The following is a 17535-nucleotide window of genomic DNA, read 5'->3' as shown; positions in this document are numbered from 1 at the left end:
GTGCCTAACGTGTCAGAATAAATTCAAACTTTTGTCCCAGCTAAAAATACAACACCCTGGTGGCTGGCATGCAGCACAACCTGTACCCTCAGTCATATATCCTGCTCGATATAGGCTGAGGGAAGCATTTTCATCCCCACAGGTCGCCACCAGCCTTTCATGAATGGGACTGACGTCAGAGCCTTTCATCACAGCTCTCACTTGTTGAAACGCAGTGGCCGGGCACGCTGAACACACTCTATTGTACATGGCTATTCTGGAGAGGATATCTGAGCTAATTCTGTTTGCTTACAGTCGAATACTGAAAGGCATCTATGCTTTTTTTTAATGCAGAGGCTCTGATTAGATCAAATCAAATGGCCCTTTATTTACTGACAAGCCCATTGTTGTATTGAGAGTTGAATACAATTAGTAAATCAGTCGTTTTTTTATTCCTTGTTATAAAGTTGGAACATATTTGATTAAGAAACAGGCGCATGTGTGTTTGCATATGCGACACAGACCTGCGGGGCCCTCAAGTATGTCCTTTGTTAAGAGTGGCCTGTCTGCTATTTTTATTGGAGCCATAAGCTACTTACAATGTCTGTTATGACATTACAGGTTAGCCTAATATTATCCACCCTGTTCACTGACTGTATCAGCCCTCTTTACTTATGCGAGGTATTAGGTTTAGTCCTAACTTACTCAACAGTGTTTTGCTTCAGCTGCGACAGCGGCAACGGGGGGAAAAAGTTCCGCCACCGCTTTTAAGAAAGTGCAGAATGTGCCAGAAAATACAATAATGGACTAGGATTTCACAGAAAAAGTGAATATGAACGTTTAAAAAAAAAAAAATGATAACAGAGTATTAAAGTGGATGTATTTTTAGTTCCAAAGCCACGGAACAAAGACGGGACCCAAACAGGATTAGTAGTGGAAACAAAACCAAACATTACCCACAGCCACCAAAACCTGCAGCTGCCTGCAGAGTAACTCCAGAAGAAACAACATATTGATGACAGAAAAATCTATTCTCGCAGTTAATATTAAATCTCAGCTGAGGCCTTTTATTTTTAATCTCCCCTCACAAAGTCTTGCAGCTGCATATGTGTGTGTGTGTGTTTTTTTTTTCGTTTTTTTTTTTCAGTGTGCTGGTATGAGGAGACCAAGGCCTGCCACAATACTCTCCTTGTGTTGTGTGGGCGAGAGGAGCCTGGCTCAGCTCCTGTCACACAGTTGCTCACGGCACTTGTCCTTGTCATTTGGGCTGACCTCCTCGACCTGTCTGCAGATTCTCAGACTTCACTGTAGCTTATCTCCTCCGAGGAATGTCTTCGAGTGGAGCTTCTCCTAACAAATGCAGATCCCGAGTCCTGTTTTCTTTAAAAATACTCAATTAGTACATTTTTATATATGTATACTTTACACAATGACACCACGTTTTGAGGCGAAGTTGTTGCAGTGTGCGGTTTTCCTGACCTGCTTTTTTGTGCTCATTTGAACCCACATTTAGACGGTTCTGGGGAAATGCATTCCTTTGCTTCATTGGCAACAGATGTAGGGGAGAGCATTTTTTTTTCTTTTTTGAGCTGAACCTTTTGGAGTTTCTAAAAACAGTGCGGTGTGGACCGTAGGGCAGCTGTTTTGCCCACGGAGGCTGAAATAGACTTCATGAGAGAGCTAATGCCGGGCTTGTGGCTGGAGCGTCAGCGGGCCTGTGTTTTCCTCACAGTGGCAGATGGATAAGGAGCTGTCAGCATGGGTAACAGCTGCCCCATCCGCAGCTATCGGGCTACCTTGCTGTGATGTGACAGCCACACAAATACGGCCATGAATGAAAAAATACTGGCTATAACGAGCCGCGATATTCTGAACGTCAAGGAAGCGGGCTCGTGACCGTCAAATCTGTTCGGAAATCTGTGTGTGTGTGTGAAGGTGAATAAAATGAAGTGTGAAGGTGCCTTTGAGCAACGGTTTAAGTATGCTGGAGTGGATCCGCTCCATGTCCAGGACCAGAAGGATGCAGATGTACTGGGCACCATCCCAGGTGTGAAGTGAAGGTTACTGAGGAGCGGGTGTGTGCACATTCAGAAAGTTTTCCCAAAAAGCAACATTCGGAGTCGTTTAAACGTGAAAACAAAAAAGATGTCATTAGTGTTTTGGAGCTGGTTACATTGTGGTCTGACTACTTTAATAAAAGGTTACTCAGGTTGTGTGCTGATAGCTGCAGTTGTTTTCCTGGAGGTTTCCTCTAACAGGTAAATCATGCTCGGAGCTGTGATTTACTATGTACTCGGACCCAATGGCATACTTGGCTTGACGTTTTTGTTACTGGCGACAGGGAGCTTGCTCCAGGAAACCTAAACCCCCCCTTCCTGTTGCGGCTGAGCAGCTGACATGAACGGTGAGCGTGGAAGTAGCACTAACATTAGCCCTAAACAGCCCTGCTGGAGGAAGGACATTAAAGTGGGCTGAAAGCCCCCCACCCCAAACCCCAACCAAAGATTTTCTTGTCCTGCGCCGTGGCTTGGTTAACAGAGCTACCAAACAAATATAAAAGTGCAGCGCTAACGTCAGTCAGCAGCTAAACAGCGTGTAAACATACCTGCAAATGTCACCTCAGACCTGTTAGATGCTGGTTTGGTCGCTGTCTGTCTGCAGTTTGTTCACTTCGTCTCCAATGAGACATTACATTTTGCAATTTATCCGTAGCTGACATGTGTGCTGAACTGTGGGGGGTGATCAACTATGTTCTGTTACACCACACTAGGTTTTGACCTAATTTTGGAAAGGCGCAGCTCCCAAATGGAGTCTCAGGGTTGTTTTTTCTTTTTTTTCCTGGGAATAACCAACTAATGAAATCTTGATAGACGAAGACTCGTCATCGAGTAACGGTGGGTTGACTGTTAGGGGGGCAGATACCACCACAGAGGTACTCTCCTATCACATGTGTTTGTTTGGGTGCAATCTCTTAATACAGCGTGCCTGCAACAGGAGGCGAACAGCCAGCAGAGCTACTCTGAGAAGCCAGAAGGCCTCATTAATATTGATGCCATGTCTGCTTCTCTCGGGATAACCTCTGCTTGCAGAATTTTATAGTGAGGAAGGAAATGTAGAGCGCTAACACTCTAATAAAGTTACACAGATAAATTGTATCTGCCTGGAACATATAACAAAGAAAGTAGCCCACAGTTTTCTCTAAAAAAACCCCAACCTGGCTTTAGTTTTCAGGCTGAATGGACGGTGACTCACTGCCATTAATTCGGTTCCTACGTTTGTTATTCACTCAGCTGAGAGATGTGGAACTATAAACTACGTTAGAAAGGGTTCATACACTCAGAAACAAAATACTGGTCCAGACTCAAGAGAGACTCAACAGCCACACACTTCTCTGTTTACAGTAGCAGCATCTGAGTTTGACACTAAAATGAGTGTCACCTTGAAGGTCAGTCCACCTTAAGTTAGCCTGGTCTCTGGTTAGGCTCTCGTTGTCAATAACTTTGGGGATAACCCTCTTCAGTTCTCCAGCTTTTGGAGAATCAACAGACGAGACGTTTCTTCATATTGAGAAACTGCAACATTTATTAACGGACACACTGTAGCCTGTTTTCCTCTCCTCCGCTCGCATTCACTGTAGCGTTTCTGCCGCTCGATCTCTCATTCAGCCACACACTCGCTACACTTACATCATGTAGATGTCCTCTGAACAATGAGTGGAGGGAGGATTCTTGGGTTTGAAGCACTAGTTAATGACCACATTAACAACAGGGTGTCATCGTGATCACACAGGGTGTCAATAGTCGCCCATTGATATTAATGTTTGTGTGAAATTTTAGCAGTACTGTGGTGCTTATAATATGAATGTAGGGGAAACACTGCAATGATAAGATGTCAGACTGACTGTGGATTACCGCTGCTAATTAAACTTGACAAATGTTTTGTCAAAGATTAAATATTTAACTTTCTAAAGCTGTCTCACCACTGTCCACAAAACCTGTTTTAATTATTCCAGGCTGTGAGCTGCTCCAACGTTTCACTCTGATGTGAACAAGTAATTATAATGATGAGAAGAAATGAAGTAAAAAGAGATGAAAAACAAAATGATTATATGAAGCACAGTTCAGACTGAATGATATTGTTCAGTAATGTCGTCTGTGGTGGCCTCATTGACCTGTTTAGTCTTCTTCAGCTGGACACACACACTCCTCTTTCTTATAGCCCAGCAGTGTGAAAGTTTGAGAACTGTAGTCACTAGCCTCAGGCTAGCTAAGCTCAGGTTTCCTGTTTACTTCGCAGAAGATAATATCCTATTAAGTGTGTCAACTAGCAGCCATTGTGGGACACCTGGCTGGTTCTCACTGTTGCAGTAATCCCAGATTCAGCACTGCTGCACTAGTTAGCTTCTCTCAAACTGCTTGCTGAGTAACGAGCAGACAGTCGGCATGTGCTGTCCACCTGGAAGATGCTTCTTAAACTCAATCCATTAAAGGTGCAGTGTGTATAATTTAGTGACATCTAATGGAACATGCTAATATTCATAAGTATGTTTAAATTATTGTTTAATCACCTGATAAGAATAATTGTGTTACCATAACTACAAAGGGAGCAGGTCCCCTTCATAGTGCCCGCCACGTTGACCGCCATGTTTCTACAGTAGAACAGATAAACCAAACGCTGGTTCTAGGGAGGGCCTTTCATTTTTATCGTGAGTTTCGTGCCCACCATATGTTATCCTACACACCTTGAAGGGGAGGGGTATTCATTTGGTTGCTCACCTTTTAAGAGTCTTTAATGAACTGTACCTTTAATTTATCAGCTCAGTTATTTGGCTAGTGGTGTGTTTTTTGTTTTGGTTTTTTTAATTTCCTGTTTGTTGCCAAAAATCAGACGAGGGTCTAAGTGTAGATCTGTTGTGTGATATTTATAGTACAGCTACAAATCAAGGCTGAGTGCAGATTAAGTCCACTCGTAATGACGTCTTCAGGAAAACACAAGGGGATAAACATGGAGGCAATGAATATGCTATATCAGAGCTAAACAAACTTTAAAAGTTTTCAAATTAAAAAAGTTATCAGAATATTTTTGAACAGGACATCTTTGTGGCCTGGTTACTGGCTTTAAAGGAACCGTGCAGTAAACAAAAAAAACAAGTTTTCTAAGTTTAAGAGATAAACAAATAACACTACCAGACGACATGTGTAAGATAAAACCACATTCGCTGTAGTATAAGTAATAGTATTTATTAAATATTAACGATGTGGCTGTAATAAATTGGTAAAACTATGGGAAGCACGTCTCTGTTGTCACGTTATGACTTCATTTCAGGAGGTCACTAGTTTCCCTGGCCTCTCTTTCCACTCAACCAGGGACAGATGATGCAGGCTGACTTTTTTTTTTTTTTTTTTTTCTCCTTCCTCTTGCCGGGCGTACCCCACTGTTTGTGAAAGGAAGTGAGGTTTGAAGGTCAGGAGAACACTGGCAGGGATGCGGTAAGGCCGCCACACAGCTGCTTAGCGTGCAGTGACAGCAGACTGGATGCTGTTATCTTGTTTGGGACAGTATTATTTTATTCCCCCCCCTCACACGTTGCTTTTCCTGACTCATCCCAAAACACAGAAGCTTTCAGCGTGGCGCTCCATGATAACATAGTCTGAATATCCAACAGACAGATAGTCCCGCTGTGTGGGGAGCTGTGTATCTCACTGATAAGTCTCTCATGTTGATGTTTGCTGTCTTATTAAGTGCAATATCACCAAGAGTGCGTCTGTATCAACTTCAGTGCCTACTGACGCTCTGCATAGCAGAGGAACCAGATAGTGGTGGACTGTGTGAAATCTGCTCCTACAGTGTAACAGCACAGTATCATACTAACACCAAATCTGAACATTGAATCCTGTTTCCCTATGAAACCTTTTCCTGTGCAGACTTTTCACTTTTTTCTAATCTGTGTCCGTTTTAGAAGGATGGAAATAGAAAGAAGACAAACAAACAGTACTTACTGACACTGATTTCAGATTAAGTCATTGTGACATTGTATTTTAGGACGAGTTCTTACTATTTCAGTGTTTTTACAGAAATAAGAAATGTCATTACATGTGTTAAATTTGACTGAATGCAACCAGCTGACTACGGCCTGTCTTTTAGTTAGATTACTGCTGTTACTTTAAATAAGAGACGCGTCCAAATTCCCCCTGAACGTGACAATGACAAATATGATATTCATAATTCAAGTGAAAAGGCCAAAGGGAGAAGTTCAAGTCATATAATGTTTGGGCATTGAATGAGAGTATTGTGACTCCTACTACGTGCAGCTCAACAGACCTCTCAGTGTCCGTCCAACAATGGCTTCTTGCAGGAATTTCTCTCGCAGCTGCGTTCAGCTAAAACCAGACACTGCCAGAGATTCTTTTCAGAGACGCTCTGCTCTCTCTGTGAGGTATGGTGTTAGTAATCGTCTAGAAATGTACAACTTTAAACCACTGCTCCTTACCAAACAGTAATATAATATCAGCACCCAGTTTAGACAAATGTGGCTGAAATCATCCCGTACCAATCGGAGCAGGAAAATAACAGTTGGATACATGCTTGTTTTAATTTATGGCTGCGTTTTGATAGTATCACAGTGTTGCTGTCACTGTATCTGAACAACAGTATAACAAGTTATTTTGTAACTTGCTCATTTTAACTATTTAGTAGACAACTGCACAAATCTCAATGCTGCATGGATCATAACAAGAAACTTGATATTGAATCAAGTCTTTCCTACACATCAGTGGCTCTAAAGAGTGTCTCAGTTTTGCGTGGTTACTGTGTAAATGTTATATGTTAATATGTTGTTTATTACCTTTTTTATTTCTGAGGGAAAATCATGCTATACATACTGACTGCTAGATTCTGTAAATTAGGTTTAAGAACGTGAAGTAGTCAGAGTGATGAGCACTAGTAAGATCCGTTTTATCCTTATATAAGCAGTATGAAGTAAGTGGTGTAGGATTAGAGGAAATGTGAAACCATATCTGTAACTTTGATGTAACATTTGACAATCGGTAACCTGAGTTTGTCAGTCATAAGTTCAGCCTTGGTGCGATAGTTACAAAAGGGGATCGAGTCCCTCCTACACTGCCTACAAACAATATTGTCCGGTTTGTGCAGTCTGCAGTGTGTTTCCTCTGACCTTTTTAGCTTTTAAGAGTTTTGGGAGTGGACCAGCTGTTAGGTGATACATTTAAATGGTTGACACATCTCAAAACTACTGACATTGCATTTATTGACGTTTTTGTCCTCACTCTCACGGTGCAGCGATATGACTTGAACTCTGACGCATGTAGATAGATTCTTGTTTTGCAAAAATTGGGTTTTTTTTGTTATTGCGCACATATCCCATAACTTCTGCTTTCAGTGACCTGGCAATGATCTTTTTTTATGGTAATTGTTGCTAGACCAAAAACTTTTAAAGCCAGTATTTTTTTTGTGTTCCTGTTCCTCTGTGTAATATATGCGTGTCATTAAATTTTAATGTGAAACTGTCCGTGTAATATTTGCCAGTTTTTAAAGAAAATGCTACGAGTCGGGTAAAGTTGCAGCTTTTGTGTTCATCAAGCATGAAGGCAGTCTAAAATTATTTTGGGGTGTAACTGTAAAACAGTTGAAATGAAGCTCATCCTTCCTCATTGACATGATGTTAACCCTCTCTTCTGTGTCTCTGCCCTTTCCTCCCTTAGGAAATGACCTAGAGGCCTTACAGATACATTTGTGCTTTTGTCGCTCTAATCTGCATCCGCGGAGAACGGCGAAATCTGGAAGCACACTTGTTTCCGCGGTGAGTAATATCTACCTCAGCCAGCAGACGGGGGAGAAACCAGGAAGCTGGTGGAGACTTCAGACAGGCAGACGGAGCTATCAGCTGGCCACTCGCTCACTGCCTGCCGAGTCCTGCTCTGTGAAGAGGATTTGAGACGGACTGGATCTGTCTGCCCTTTGCCTCCCGCAGCGCCTGTACCAGCCAGTACACAAGAAGAGCCGAAGCCTCTGATTCACTCACTTGTTTTTTGTATTATTGTCATTTTCCCTCCGTGCTGTTGACCAGTGTCTCGTTTTCCTTGGATTCACTTTTCATTTTTGCTTTCAACTTGTAACATTTTTTTTCTACTTTTATTAGCACAGGCTGGTATAGGTTTATATATGTACATACATATGTGTATATATTCTACATACTGTATGAAGAAGGATTTTTTCCCCCATTCTGAAGGAAAGTTAATGCACTTTAAAACGTGGCTGTAGTGTCACTTTAAGTAAATTAAGGAGTGTTTTTGACTTTTCCTCCCCTATTATGATAAGTTTGTTGGAAGCTGGAAACGGAGAATCAGGAGGTGTGTCACTGCGGTTTTCTAAGCTGGGCCTGATGTGTCTGCAGCAGGGCTGCATGTAAGCATTTCACTCAGCCTGACAGTTTTTTTGATTGCCCTCCGGCCTCACCCACTGCTGTGCTGCCTCTCTACAAGGCACACTGAGATGAGCCTCTGGCAGGTGGAAGCCTTGAGCTGTCTTTTTACGTAACTTGAACAGTTTCAGGACTGGTGGGTTTAGTGTTTTTTAAAGAGAACCAGAGCACTTAGTGGGAAAAAAACAAAAAAAAACAGGAGCTTCCGGTGCTGTTGCACCACTTATGTATTGTTGTAGTGCACAGGAAAGTAAAATGGACTACAAGCGTCGCTTTTTGCTCGGCGGGTCCAAGCAGAAAGTGCAACAGCACCAGCAGTACCAGATGCCTGAGCTGAGCCGGACCTTGAGCGCCTCCCTGGCCTCCTCATGCTCGGCCTCTTCACCCATAGGCACCGGGGTGGGCATGCCTGGCAGCTGCCACCAACCTCCCTCTGGTGCCACCACTGCGGTTGCCGACATCCAGCAAGGTATCTCTAAATACTTGGATGCCCTTAACGTGTTCTGCCGGGCCAGCGCCTTCCTCACAGACCTGTTCAGCAGCGTGTTCAGGAACTCTCACTATTCCAAAGCAGCTATGCAATTGAAGGACGTGCAGGAACACGTCATGGAGGCGGCCAGCAGGCTGACTGCAGCAATAAAGCCTGAGATTGCCAAGATGCTGATGGAGCTGAGCGCTGGGGCCGCCAACTTCAAAGACCAGAACGACTTCAGCCTGCAGGATGTGGAGGTAGGTTCTCACCCAAAATTAACACACTGTCTTGTTGAACTACTTTATACACAGGGCTAGGTCACACTGTGTTGACTTAACTAAAATGACTTTGTCTCATGTCCATATTCACTCCTGGAAAGAATTAGTGTCCAAATGGTGCTGATTTTAACCACTGCATATTTGTATATTCTTTTGCCCATGACTCGTCTTCTAGCAGTGGTGCTAACATGCTTAGCTGCACTCTGTCAGAAGGCTGGCTCCATGAATCAGTGTTTCCCGGCTCAAATAGGATTCTCACGCCCACTATTAAGCTGGTGTGAGGATCTGAGAGTGAGGTGTGAAAAACACTGCGGATGTGAGAAGAAAAGTAATCTTTTGTCACTCTGAATAACGCACCACTTTCCACAGCACTGCATTAGCTGATGTATAAAACGTGAAACCCTGTAGCCAAAAAAGTGCTCAAACAACATGTTGCTGCTTGGACATCCCTGAGTTGTTAAAGTAATATTACATTATAAATAATAATTTAAACAAAAAAACTAAATGTTAATGTCTGATAGCTTTAACAAAATAATATACACATGTATGCTACACAAAAAGAGGTATTTTCTGTTGTTCAATCGACCTGAGCTGTTGGAACAATAAATAAAAGATAAATAATAATAATGTTTTATTTTTGTAGTTACCAGTTTTACTTTTACCATCATTAGGCTTCCATACATAGCTACTAGCTGCTGCTCTCCTCATCGCCTGCTGCTGACTGTGAGATCTGAGCAGGTAGAAGCTGATAGTTCACTGACTATAACCAGGGAGCAACAAGGTTAATGATCCACACAGTGACATTATATCATTGATATGACGCAAAAGCGATAGAAAACCGATTGTTTTTTGTGCGGGTGCATACATGCGCACGCGCGCTTCGTGCCGCCCTCGGCAGGATGCAGCACACACTTTCTAGTTTTATGTAGTGTGAACTTCTCCTACACTTTAGAAGACTTTGGTGCGATTGGTCTAATAAGTGTGTGTACGAGAATAACGGGGAGAAAGAGTGCTATGCGGAGATGAATGAACGGAACAATATTTATATTTCAAAATCGCGTTTAACAAAAAAAAAAAAAAAAAACAACAACCCAGAATCAATTTGTGGCGCTCGGTGTTGATTCTGTGGCGCCGCGCCACACATTGGTCTATGTATGGGAAACACTGTGGTGTGTGGGAGACTGATGTGGTAGATAACAACATGGTTTAGCTGAGACGTTAAAATCATTTTTCTCCCTTTGTCTCTCTCTCCTTCACACTGTTGTTTTTGTCCTTTTCTCGTTTGTCTCACCTCAAGGATATACACACGTCTGACCATTATTCCACACTACTTTATCTATAGTTGTCACTATTTACACACAAACCAGGTTTGCATCTGTACACATATCCTGTATGAATGTATTAAAAGGGACAGCACATGAACATTACTGAGAATAGCAAACCTGATTGAGATGAGTAGAATGTTGTCGTGGAAACCCCCCGTTGACCCTCTCTACTTAAGCAAGACTGTGTCGGACACACTTATAACAGGTCAGGAGGTTCATGGAGTCAGGTTGGAAAACGCATGTTGACAGTGTCAGACCTCAAAACAGGTTCATGTTGGGTCACCAGTTCAGTCTGAAACGGGCACCAGCAAAAGATCAAGACACACATGAAAATATCTGAAAAGTAAACAGATTGTCCGTCTTTGAAAAGTAAACTAGGAATTGATCATTGTGATGGAAAACCTCAATTACAGCATTTATTAGAGTAATTCCAGTTATCAATTTACTGTAATCAAGCTGCCCTAAGAGGCGCTCTCTCATGGTTTGCTATGTACCACACCCAAGCAGCCCCCAGCCTGAACCCTGTCCCTCCCTTTTTACCATTTTTTTACTACATCTTTTCCTCCATGTGATGCATAGCTGTGTGCCCATCTACTGTGACAGCTGCACAATTAAATGTTTATTACCATATTGTGATAATAATTCAATAGGTGATGAAAAAACCCACAATTCAGAGATTCAACTTCTAAATGGCAGTTTTTGCATATGTAAATGCATAGAGCAGGATATTAAGACCTTATCTAAATCCCATCCAAAATCTGGATGCGTTAACAACAAAACAAACAAAATCCGCAGCAGTTCCAGGCTGATACTCCTCTCCACAGATAGTATACACAATACTACACAAACCATGGACACCAGAGGTAATGGAGGAAATAAAGATTCTTTAACGATCTACATGTAAATATAAGCTGAACTGAGACCATTCACACATTAATAAATGCTTTCCTCCTCTGGTTTATCATCTTGACCACTAACTTCCTCGCTCGCTGGCATTCAGACTCCTCAGTTTCACTCTCCTCATCAGCTTCCTCTTTTCTTCAGCAATGTAATTACATCAACAGTGGTTTCTCTGTTTCACACGTCAATCTTCATACTTGCAACTTAAAGTGCAGCTTTATGGTCTATTAAAGACTTTTAAATCAAATGTTCATTACATTTGAGAAAAAAATTATTAGCATGCTCCAGGTGAGAGTACATACACGAAACACTGTAATATAAAGCCAAAATAATGCGTGTTATCAATCGGATCTCCATAATCCTTTAGCATGTAGCATGTAGCAGGGAGTGGGGAGATGGTTGCGGCCAAGACACTGGATGGACTGCTGGACCTCAGTGGATGTGGCTGAGCCCAAAACAGGAAACACTTTTGCACCGCAGTCGGTAAATCTGACTCTCTGTGGTCTTGGATATGCACAGATGAATATTAGAGGAAGCCCAAGTCTGTGAAAGTTTAGACCGCACGGCTTGGCACCCACACTTGCTGTCTGGCCTCGGGCATAAAGGGTACAGTTGTTTAAAGCAGAGATGGAAACTACACTAATACTTACCTTTTTACAATGGCCTTATTCCAGCGGGTTCGTTGTGTTAACCTCTGAGGGAGGAAAATACAATGTGCCAGTCATATGTAAAAAAAACAAACAGTGTTTGTCTTGACTAATAACTGCATGACCTCTTACTAAAAAGGGAAAAAATGTGCATCGGTTAAAGCTGAGGAAGATTAAGTGACCAAAACGTGCATCCATAATCAATTCAGTCTGCAACAGCCTTTATGATTTTATGATGAGTCATCTGTAGCCTTGGTTCGTGTTCGCTCAATTGGAGTTTTGTTTTTAAAGCAACTATCTACCATGGTTTATTTTGTAGTGAAAGAAAGCTTGGTGTTTTTAGATCTACTAATAATTGTTGCAGCTAAATTCAGCCAATCCCTCACGATGTGTTGTATTTGTGACTGTAAAAGGGATTTTCCTTTGTCTGCGTGACTTGAGGAATGCTGTTTGGCAGCTGTTTGTATTATGAGGTCTTCAAAAAAGAACCAAATGCATTTCTGAGTTCGGGGAGTTGCGGTATGTGAGAGTATGTTGTGCTCAGAGTGACTCCGCTGCCAAATATGCATGGAAATGTCACGGTTTGTTTAGAGGCCGTTTGTTGAGCTTGTAAGTTTAAACCACAGAGTGAAAACCAGAGGCAGACTGAGAGCTCCCTGCAACCTGAGAGACCCTCATAGCTGCTCTAGACGCACAACTGCACAAGCAGCCAACCCCAGAAAAACAACCCCCTTTGTCTAAAGCTGTTAAAAATCTCTCTTTGCATCTTTGTAGAGTTGCTGTTTGTTTGTTTTTTCTTTCATGGTATGAGGTCATCAAATAAGGCTTGATCTAACTGCTGTGAAACGTTTTATATATTTATTGCACTTTCATTGGCTTTTTGGATTTCCGTACCGTGGAAAGAGAAAAATAACTTGCTAGAAAACATGAGTATTTTAGAGATGTAACATATGGCGCTTTTCCACTACACAGTTCCAGCACGGCTCGCCTCGCCTCGGTTTTTTTGGCGTTTCCACTAGGGAAAGTACCTGGTACCTGGTACTTTTTTAGTACCTGCTCTGGTGAGGTTCCAAGTGAGCCAAGCCAATACTAAATGTGACGTCAACAGACTGCCGGCCACTGATTGGTCAGAAGAGTTGTCGCTGGAAGAGTCATTAGCTGTCCCACATAAGAATCAAACCCGGCATTTTTAAATACCGGCAACATCGTTACAGCTATACGGCTCAATTTTCTTGCTTTGTGTGAGACAAAAAGCCACATACAGCAGCAAGTACACCACTGCCTCCATGTCCTCCATTGTTTGTGTTTTGTGTCGCGTATAAATCGAAGTCACGGCAGTTTCGCGGAGCTGTGCTATGACGACCCCGCCCACGTTGAGTAGGTACTTTTTTGTTATGGAAAAGGTCTGTTCTGGAACCGTGTCGAGGCGAGTCGTGCTGGAACTGTGTAGTGGAAAAGCGCCAATAGTTGCAGGTGGTGCTGTGGCTCAGGATGTGGAGCAGGTCATCCTTTAATCACAGGATTTACTGTTTGAACCCCCGACTCCCCATGTCAATGTGTCCTTTTGGCAAGACGCTGAACCCCAAATTGCTACTGATGGTTATCAGTGTGTATGTGTGTGAATGAGAGGTAAAATATAAATCCCATTGAATGAGAGAACGGTATAAATGTACTGTATAAAGATACAGAACTCTAGTATAGAGGTAAGTCTAAAGCGAGGCTAAACACTTTCGTGGTAACTGGTTAGATAATAAATTATAACAAAGCATCTGCTCTTTTCACACTAACCTTGTTTTAGTTTGATCATTACACCCTCCGAAAATATCCCCACTTCACCAAACTACATCGCTCATTTAGCTAGAGAGATCATATCAGTAAAGCTGCAACTAATACATTTTCATTACAGTATACATATTGATTAATCTGTCAGTTATTTTCTATATTAATACTTTATCAATAAAATCTCAGAAAATGATGAAAAAGTCCATCAAAACACCTCATAGCTCAAGATGAGGTTTGCTTATTGTTTGTTTTTGTTTTGATGTTTATTAAACTAAGCAGGAAATGTTTTGCTTTTCATAAATTAATCTAACATGAAAGCGGTTGCCAGTAAATTGATATTTTTTATTTATTTATTGATTGATTTTTTTTACTTATTACTTGACGTGAGCACCACATTGAAAAGATTCAGTTTGTGGAGCCAGCTTATGTAAGCAACCACTTCAAAGATCAGGACATCTGTGCCTTTACAATGTTCCTGTTTTTCTGTAATGATTGTGTAAAAAAAGGGAAAATCCGGAAAGACTGAAAATTAATAAGCAGGTCACCAGCAAAAGCCAGAGATCGACTGTTGACTTTTTACCCAACCGTGGTAGGCTGCGTGTTCTTGTTGGTTTTTTTTCACAGGTCAGGCAGCGGTGCAACATGACCATCTGGTTATGATATAAAAGCCTCACACTAGAAGAGGTCTCGATCTCTCCTAGATTCATTGCACTGATAGCGCAGGTGTTCTCAGAAAATAGAAGTATAAAAGTTGATTGATTCATGATTCGCCTTGTTTGGGCTTGAGAGGGGCCCGTTGTCGGCTTGGCCGCGCTGCGCTCTTATTCCTCATATTTTCCATGACTGTGTGGGATACTGCACAGCCAATCACATGTGTTATCCATTATCTTGCACCGTTGCCATGTCCTCATTTTTTTTTCTCCCCCCCTCACTTGGTTATTGTGGACAACTTTGTAACGCTTTGAGTTGTGAGCTCGTGCTCGTGCTATCCTGTGATCTTGATTAGAACGCACTGACTGCATGTGATGATATCAGTTCGCATTATCATCATTATCAGGCCGTGTGTCCCTCCTGTTATCAATGATTTGTCTGTTGTGCAAACACACGTAATCCCTGTTGACTGATTGAGTCGTGATTAGTTGCTCAACATTGACAACAGCAGCAGGAATTTCTCATCTTGGGCACTCTGGATGTGGGCTTGAGTTTCTATCAAGCCTCCCAGAATGAACAGGCAGAGTGACAGGCAGGCAGCGTACGGTCCTGTTTTATACATGAGCGTCAAGTTTTTAAGAATCAGACTTCACTGCGCTTGTTTTGTTTTTGTTTTTTTTAACTTTCTAATCCAACACACAAAACCTGTCTCATTTTAGAAGCGTAATAAGGAAGTGATGAAACAAAAATCACATGATATTTTGATTGTATCACGCAGCACTGGTCAACATACTGACTCGGGATCGCTGAAAAGGCTTTTGTGTGTTTGGTTTTTTCCCTTCATCTTTTATATATATATCTTTCATGTTTCACATTGCACAGTTTAAAAATAGTTTATTTGCATGTCTCTTGAAAACACTAGATACTCATGGCACCGTAGCAAGCAGGTTTTTGTCGTCTGGCATTTGATCTTTTGACCTTTCGGTTTCGGGTTAGGCTGCCTGACTGGTTATCACTAGCAAGAGAAAGATAATTCATTGTATTTATTTATTTATTTATTAATGTAGATGTTAGGAATAATATAGATATGGATATTCCTAACTTTTTTAAAGAGTGACTGATCAGGCCCTCGGGGTAAAAATGCCTTGACGTCATTTATTTTCTGTATTGTTTTGGTTTTTTTGACAGCAGAGAAGAGACTGGAAATGAGGCGTGCAAGAGAGAAGGAATGACATGCACCAAATGTCGTTGCCGGGGACACTGCATTTACATAGATACCACATAGTATATACTACACGATTACATAGGATACGGTATGTGTCCTAGCCACGAGGAAACCCCAGCATTAGTTAGTTTGACCTTAAATCCAGTGGAAAGAAAAGAAAAAGAAATAATGCTTCATCTACTAGCTGAGATGGAAAAAAGCAGCGTTGCAGGCAGCAAAATTCCAAAGTTGTGGCTCAAACATTCCATTAGAGGACGATGGATTTGCCATCACGTCCTGTTTTGTAGCTGTTATGAAAACAATGAAACTTCCAGCGAGGGGAGTTTTCATGCCTTCAGTCATTCACGCAGGTTAGATTTTTGGTTTCCATGAAGTGTGGCGATGAGGAATGAAGGGCGCTGTGACTTGTTGTTCCTGTCTGCCATCAAAAAGCAGCAGCATATTTCTGTCTTTACAACTCAGCCTCCCCCTCAGGATATTTTCAGCAGGTACCTGAAAAAGAAAACCCTGTGACCAGAGTGGACCCTATGGTGTCCTCTTTCTCTTATTTTGCTAACAGGACAACAAACGGCCTCTAAGCCCTGGACTGTTCTGTCACCAAACAAACACACACAGACTCACAGACTTAGTACGTGTTGAGCGATGTATGTCATCCTGATTATATTTGGTGTATTTCAGTAGCGTTGTTATACTTGTACACATATGTTTTACATGTTAAATACACACAGAGACAGAGGCAACGAGGTGGAAACCTTTACAACACTTCTAAACCACAAATCCATATGTGGTTAAAGATGATGTTTCTCAAGTGGTGCCTTGTTTTCCCTGGCCTGCTGCAAAGAACTAGTGTTTCAATTGATAAAACCAGTTTGTACACTTTCTCTTTTTCCTACACTAGTCTGCGATAAAAATAAAATGTAAATGAGAGGCAAGGATTAAAAGGCAGAAGTAGAAATGTATATAGCAGAATTTTAAATATTGATATTGTATTACATACTAGGCTTCTCTTTTTGGCTCGCTCTTTCTCTCCCTCTTTCTCTCTCTCCTCACAGACACACGCAGACAAACATTTTCAGGCTAAAGTTTTCCTTCTGTCCATTTCCCTGCAAATATAAATACACACTCTCTTGATTTTTATTTGTTTATAACACATCATTGAGCACAGATGCAGATGTTTAGCGAGCTGAAATCTTTCCCTGGTAAGAAGTTTAATTTTTAAAGATGTTCTGTGTTGAATCGTGCTTCATGACACTTCCTTGGCTCTCAGATTCGCGGTACAGAAGGGGCTTTCCTATTATGGTATTTGCTGTTGCTAACAATAGGGAAACAAGGTAGACGCGCCGGTTACACATCAGGCTGTTGGATAAACCTGAGCTGATTGGGTTATAGTCGATAATCACATTGGACGATTATACTCTTCCAGGTGTCCTAATCCTCTTTTTGTTGTTTGTTAATTTAATTATCATTTAAAGGAGCAGCCTGAAGGCAATCTTCTGATATAGTTCATGTGATGTTGTTGAACTAAAAAACAAACGTGATAGATGAGCCAAGCTTTTTAATGGTGTGGCATTATTTTAGGAAAAATGTCATGTGTCACAGCAAATATTTATATTAGCTCGTGCCAAGGGAAATGCTCAAACCGCATGGTGTACCTTTACAGAAAAATAATTTTGAATGTGAATAAAAGAAGTCTATCAATAGATTTCACCGTTAGACAGAACCAGGCATATACTATAAGTTCTTTTCATGTCAGGTACATGTTCATATCGTGAGGAAAAGGAAATAGTAAGGCAAGGCAAGTTTATTTATATAGCACTCTATCACATGCAGAGGTCA

The 17535-nt window shown here is 41.6% G+C and overlaps 1 protein-coding gene across 2 annotated transcripts in view; it reads left to right on the top strand.

The window, feature by feature from the left end:
• LOC133981273 (granule associated Rac and RHOG effector protein 1-like) overlaps positions 1 to 17535 on the top strand; it is a 34625-nt gene that overhangs the window by 4826 nt on the left and 12264 nt on the right. The window contains exons 1-2 of one of the 2 annotated variants that reach the window (XM_062420021.1): positions 1839 to 1914; positions 7701 to 9148. In XM_062420021.1, the coding sequence (XP_062276005.1) occupies positions 8645 to 9148 (504 nt within the window). In that variant the 5' untranslated portion in view covers positions 1839 to 1914; positions 7701 to 8644. Of the gene's footprint in view, positions 1 to 1838; positions 1915 to 7700; positions 9149 to 17535 lie in introns of those variants that run through there. The other variant, XM_062420020.1, reaches the window with a different exon arrangement.

Source organism: Scomber scombrus, chromosome 1 (genome assembly GCF_963691925.1).
Source record: "Scomber scombrus chromosome 1, fScoSco1.1, whole genome shotgun sequence".
In the NCBI taxonomy this organism is placed as follows: domain Eukaryota; kingdom Metazoa; phylum Chordata; class Actinopteri; order Scombriformes; family Scombridae; genus Scomber; species Scomber scombrus.
This window is presented reverse-complemented; position numbering and strand designations above follow the sequence as displayed.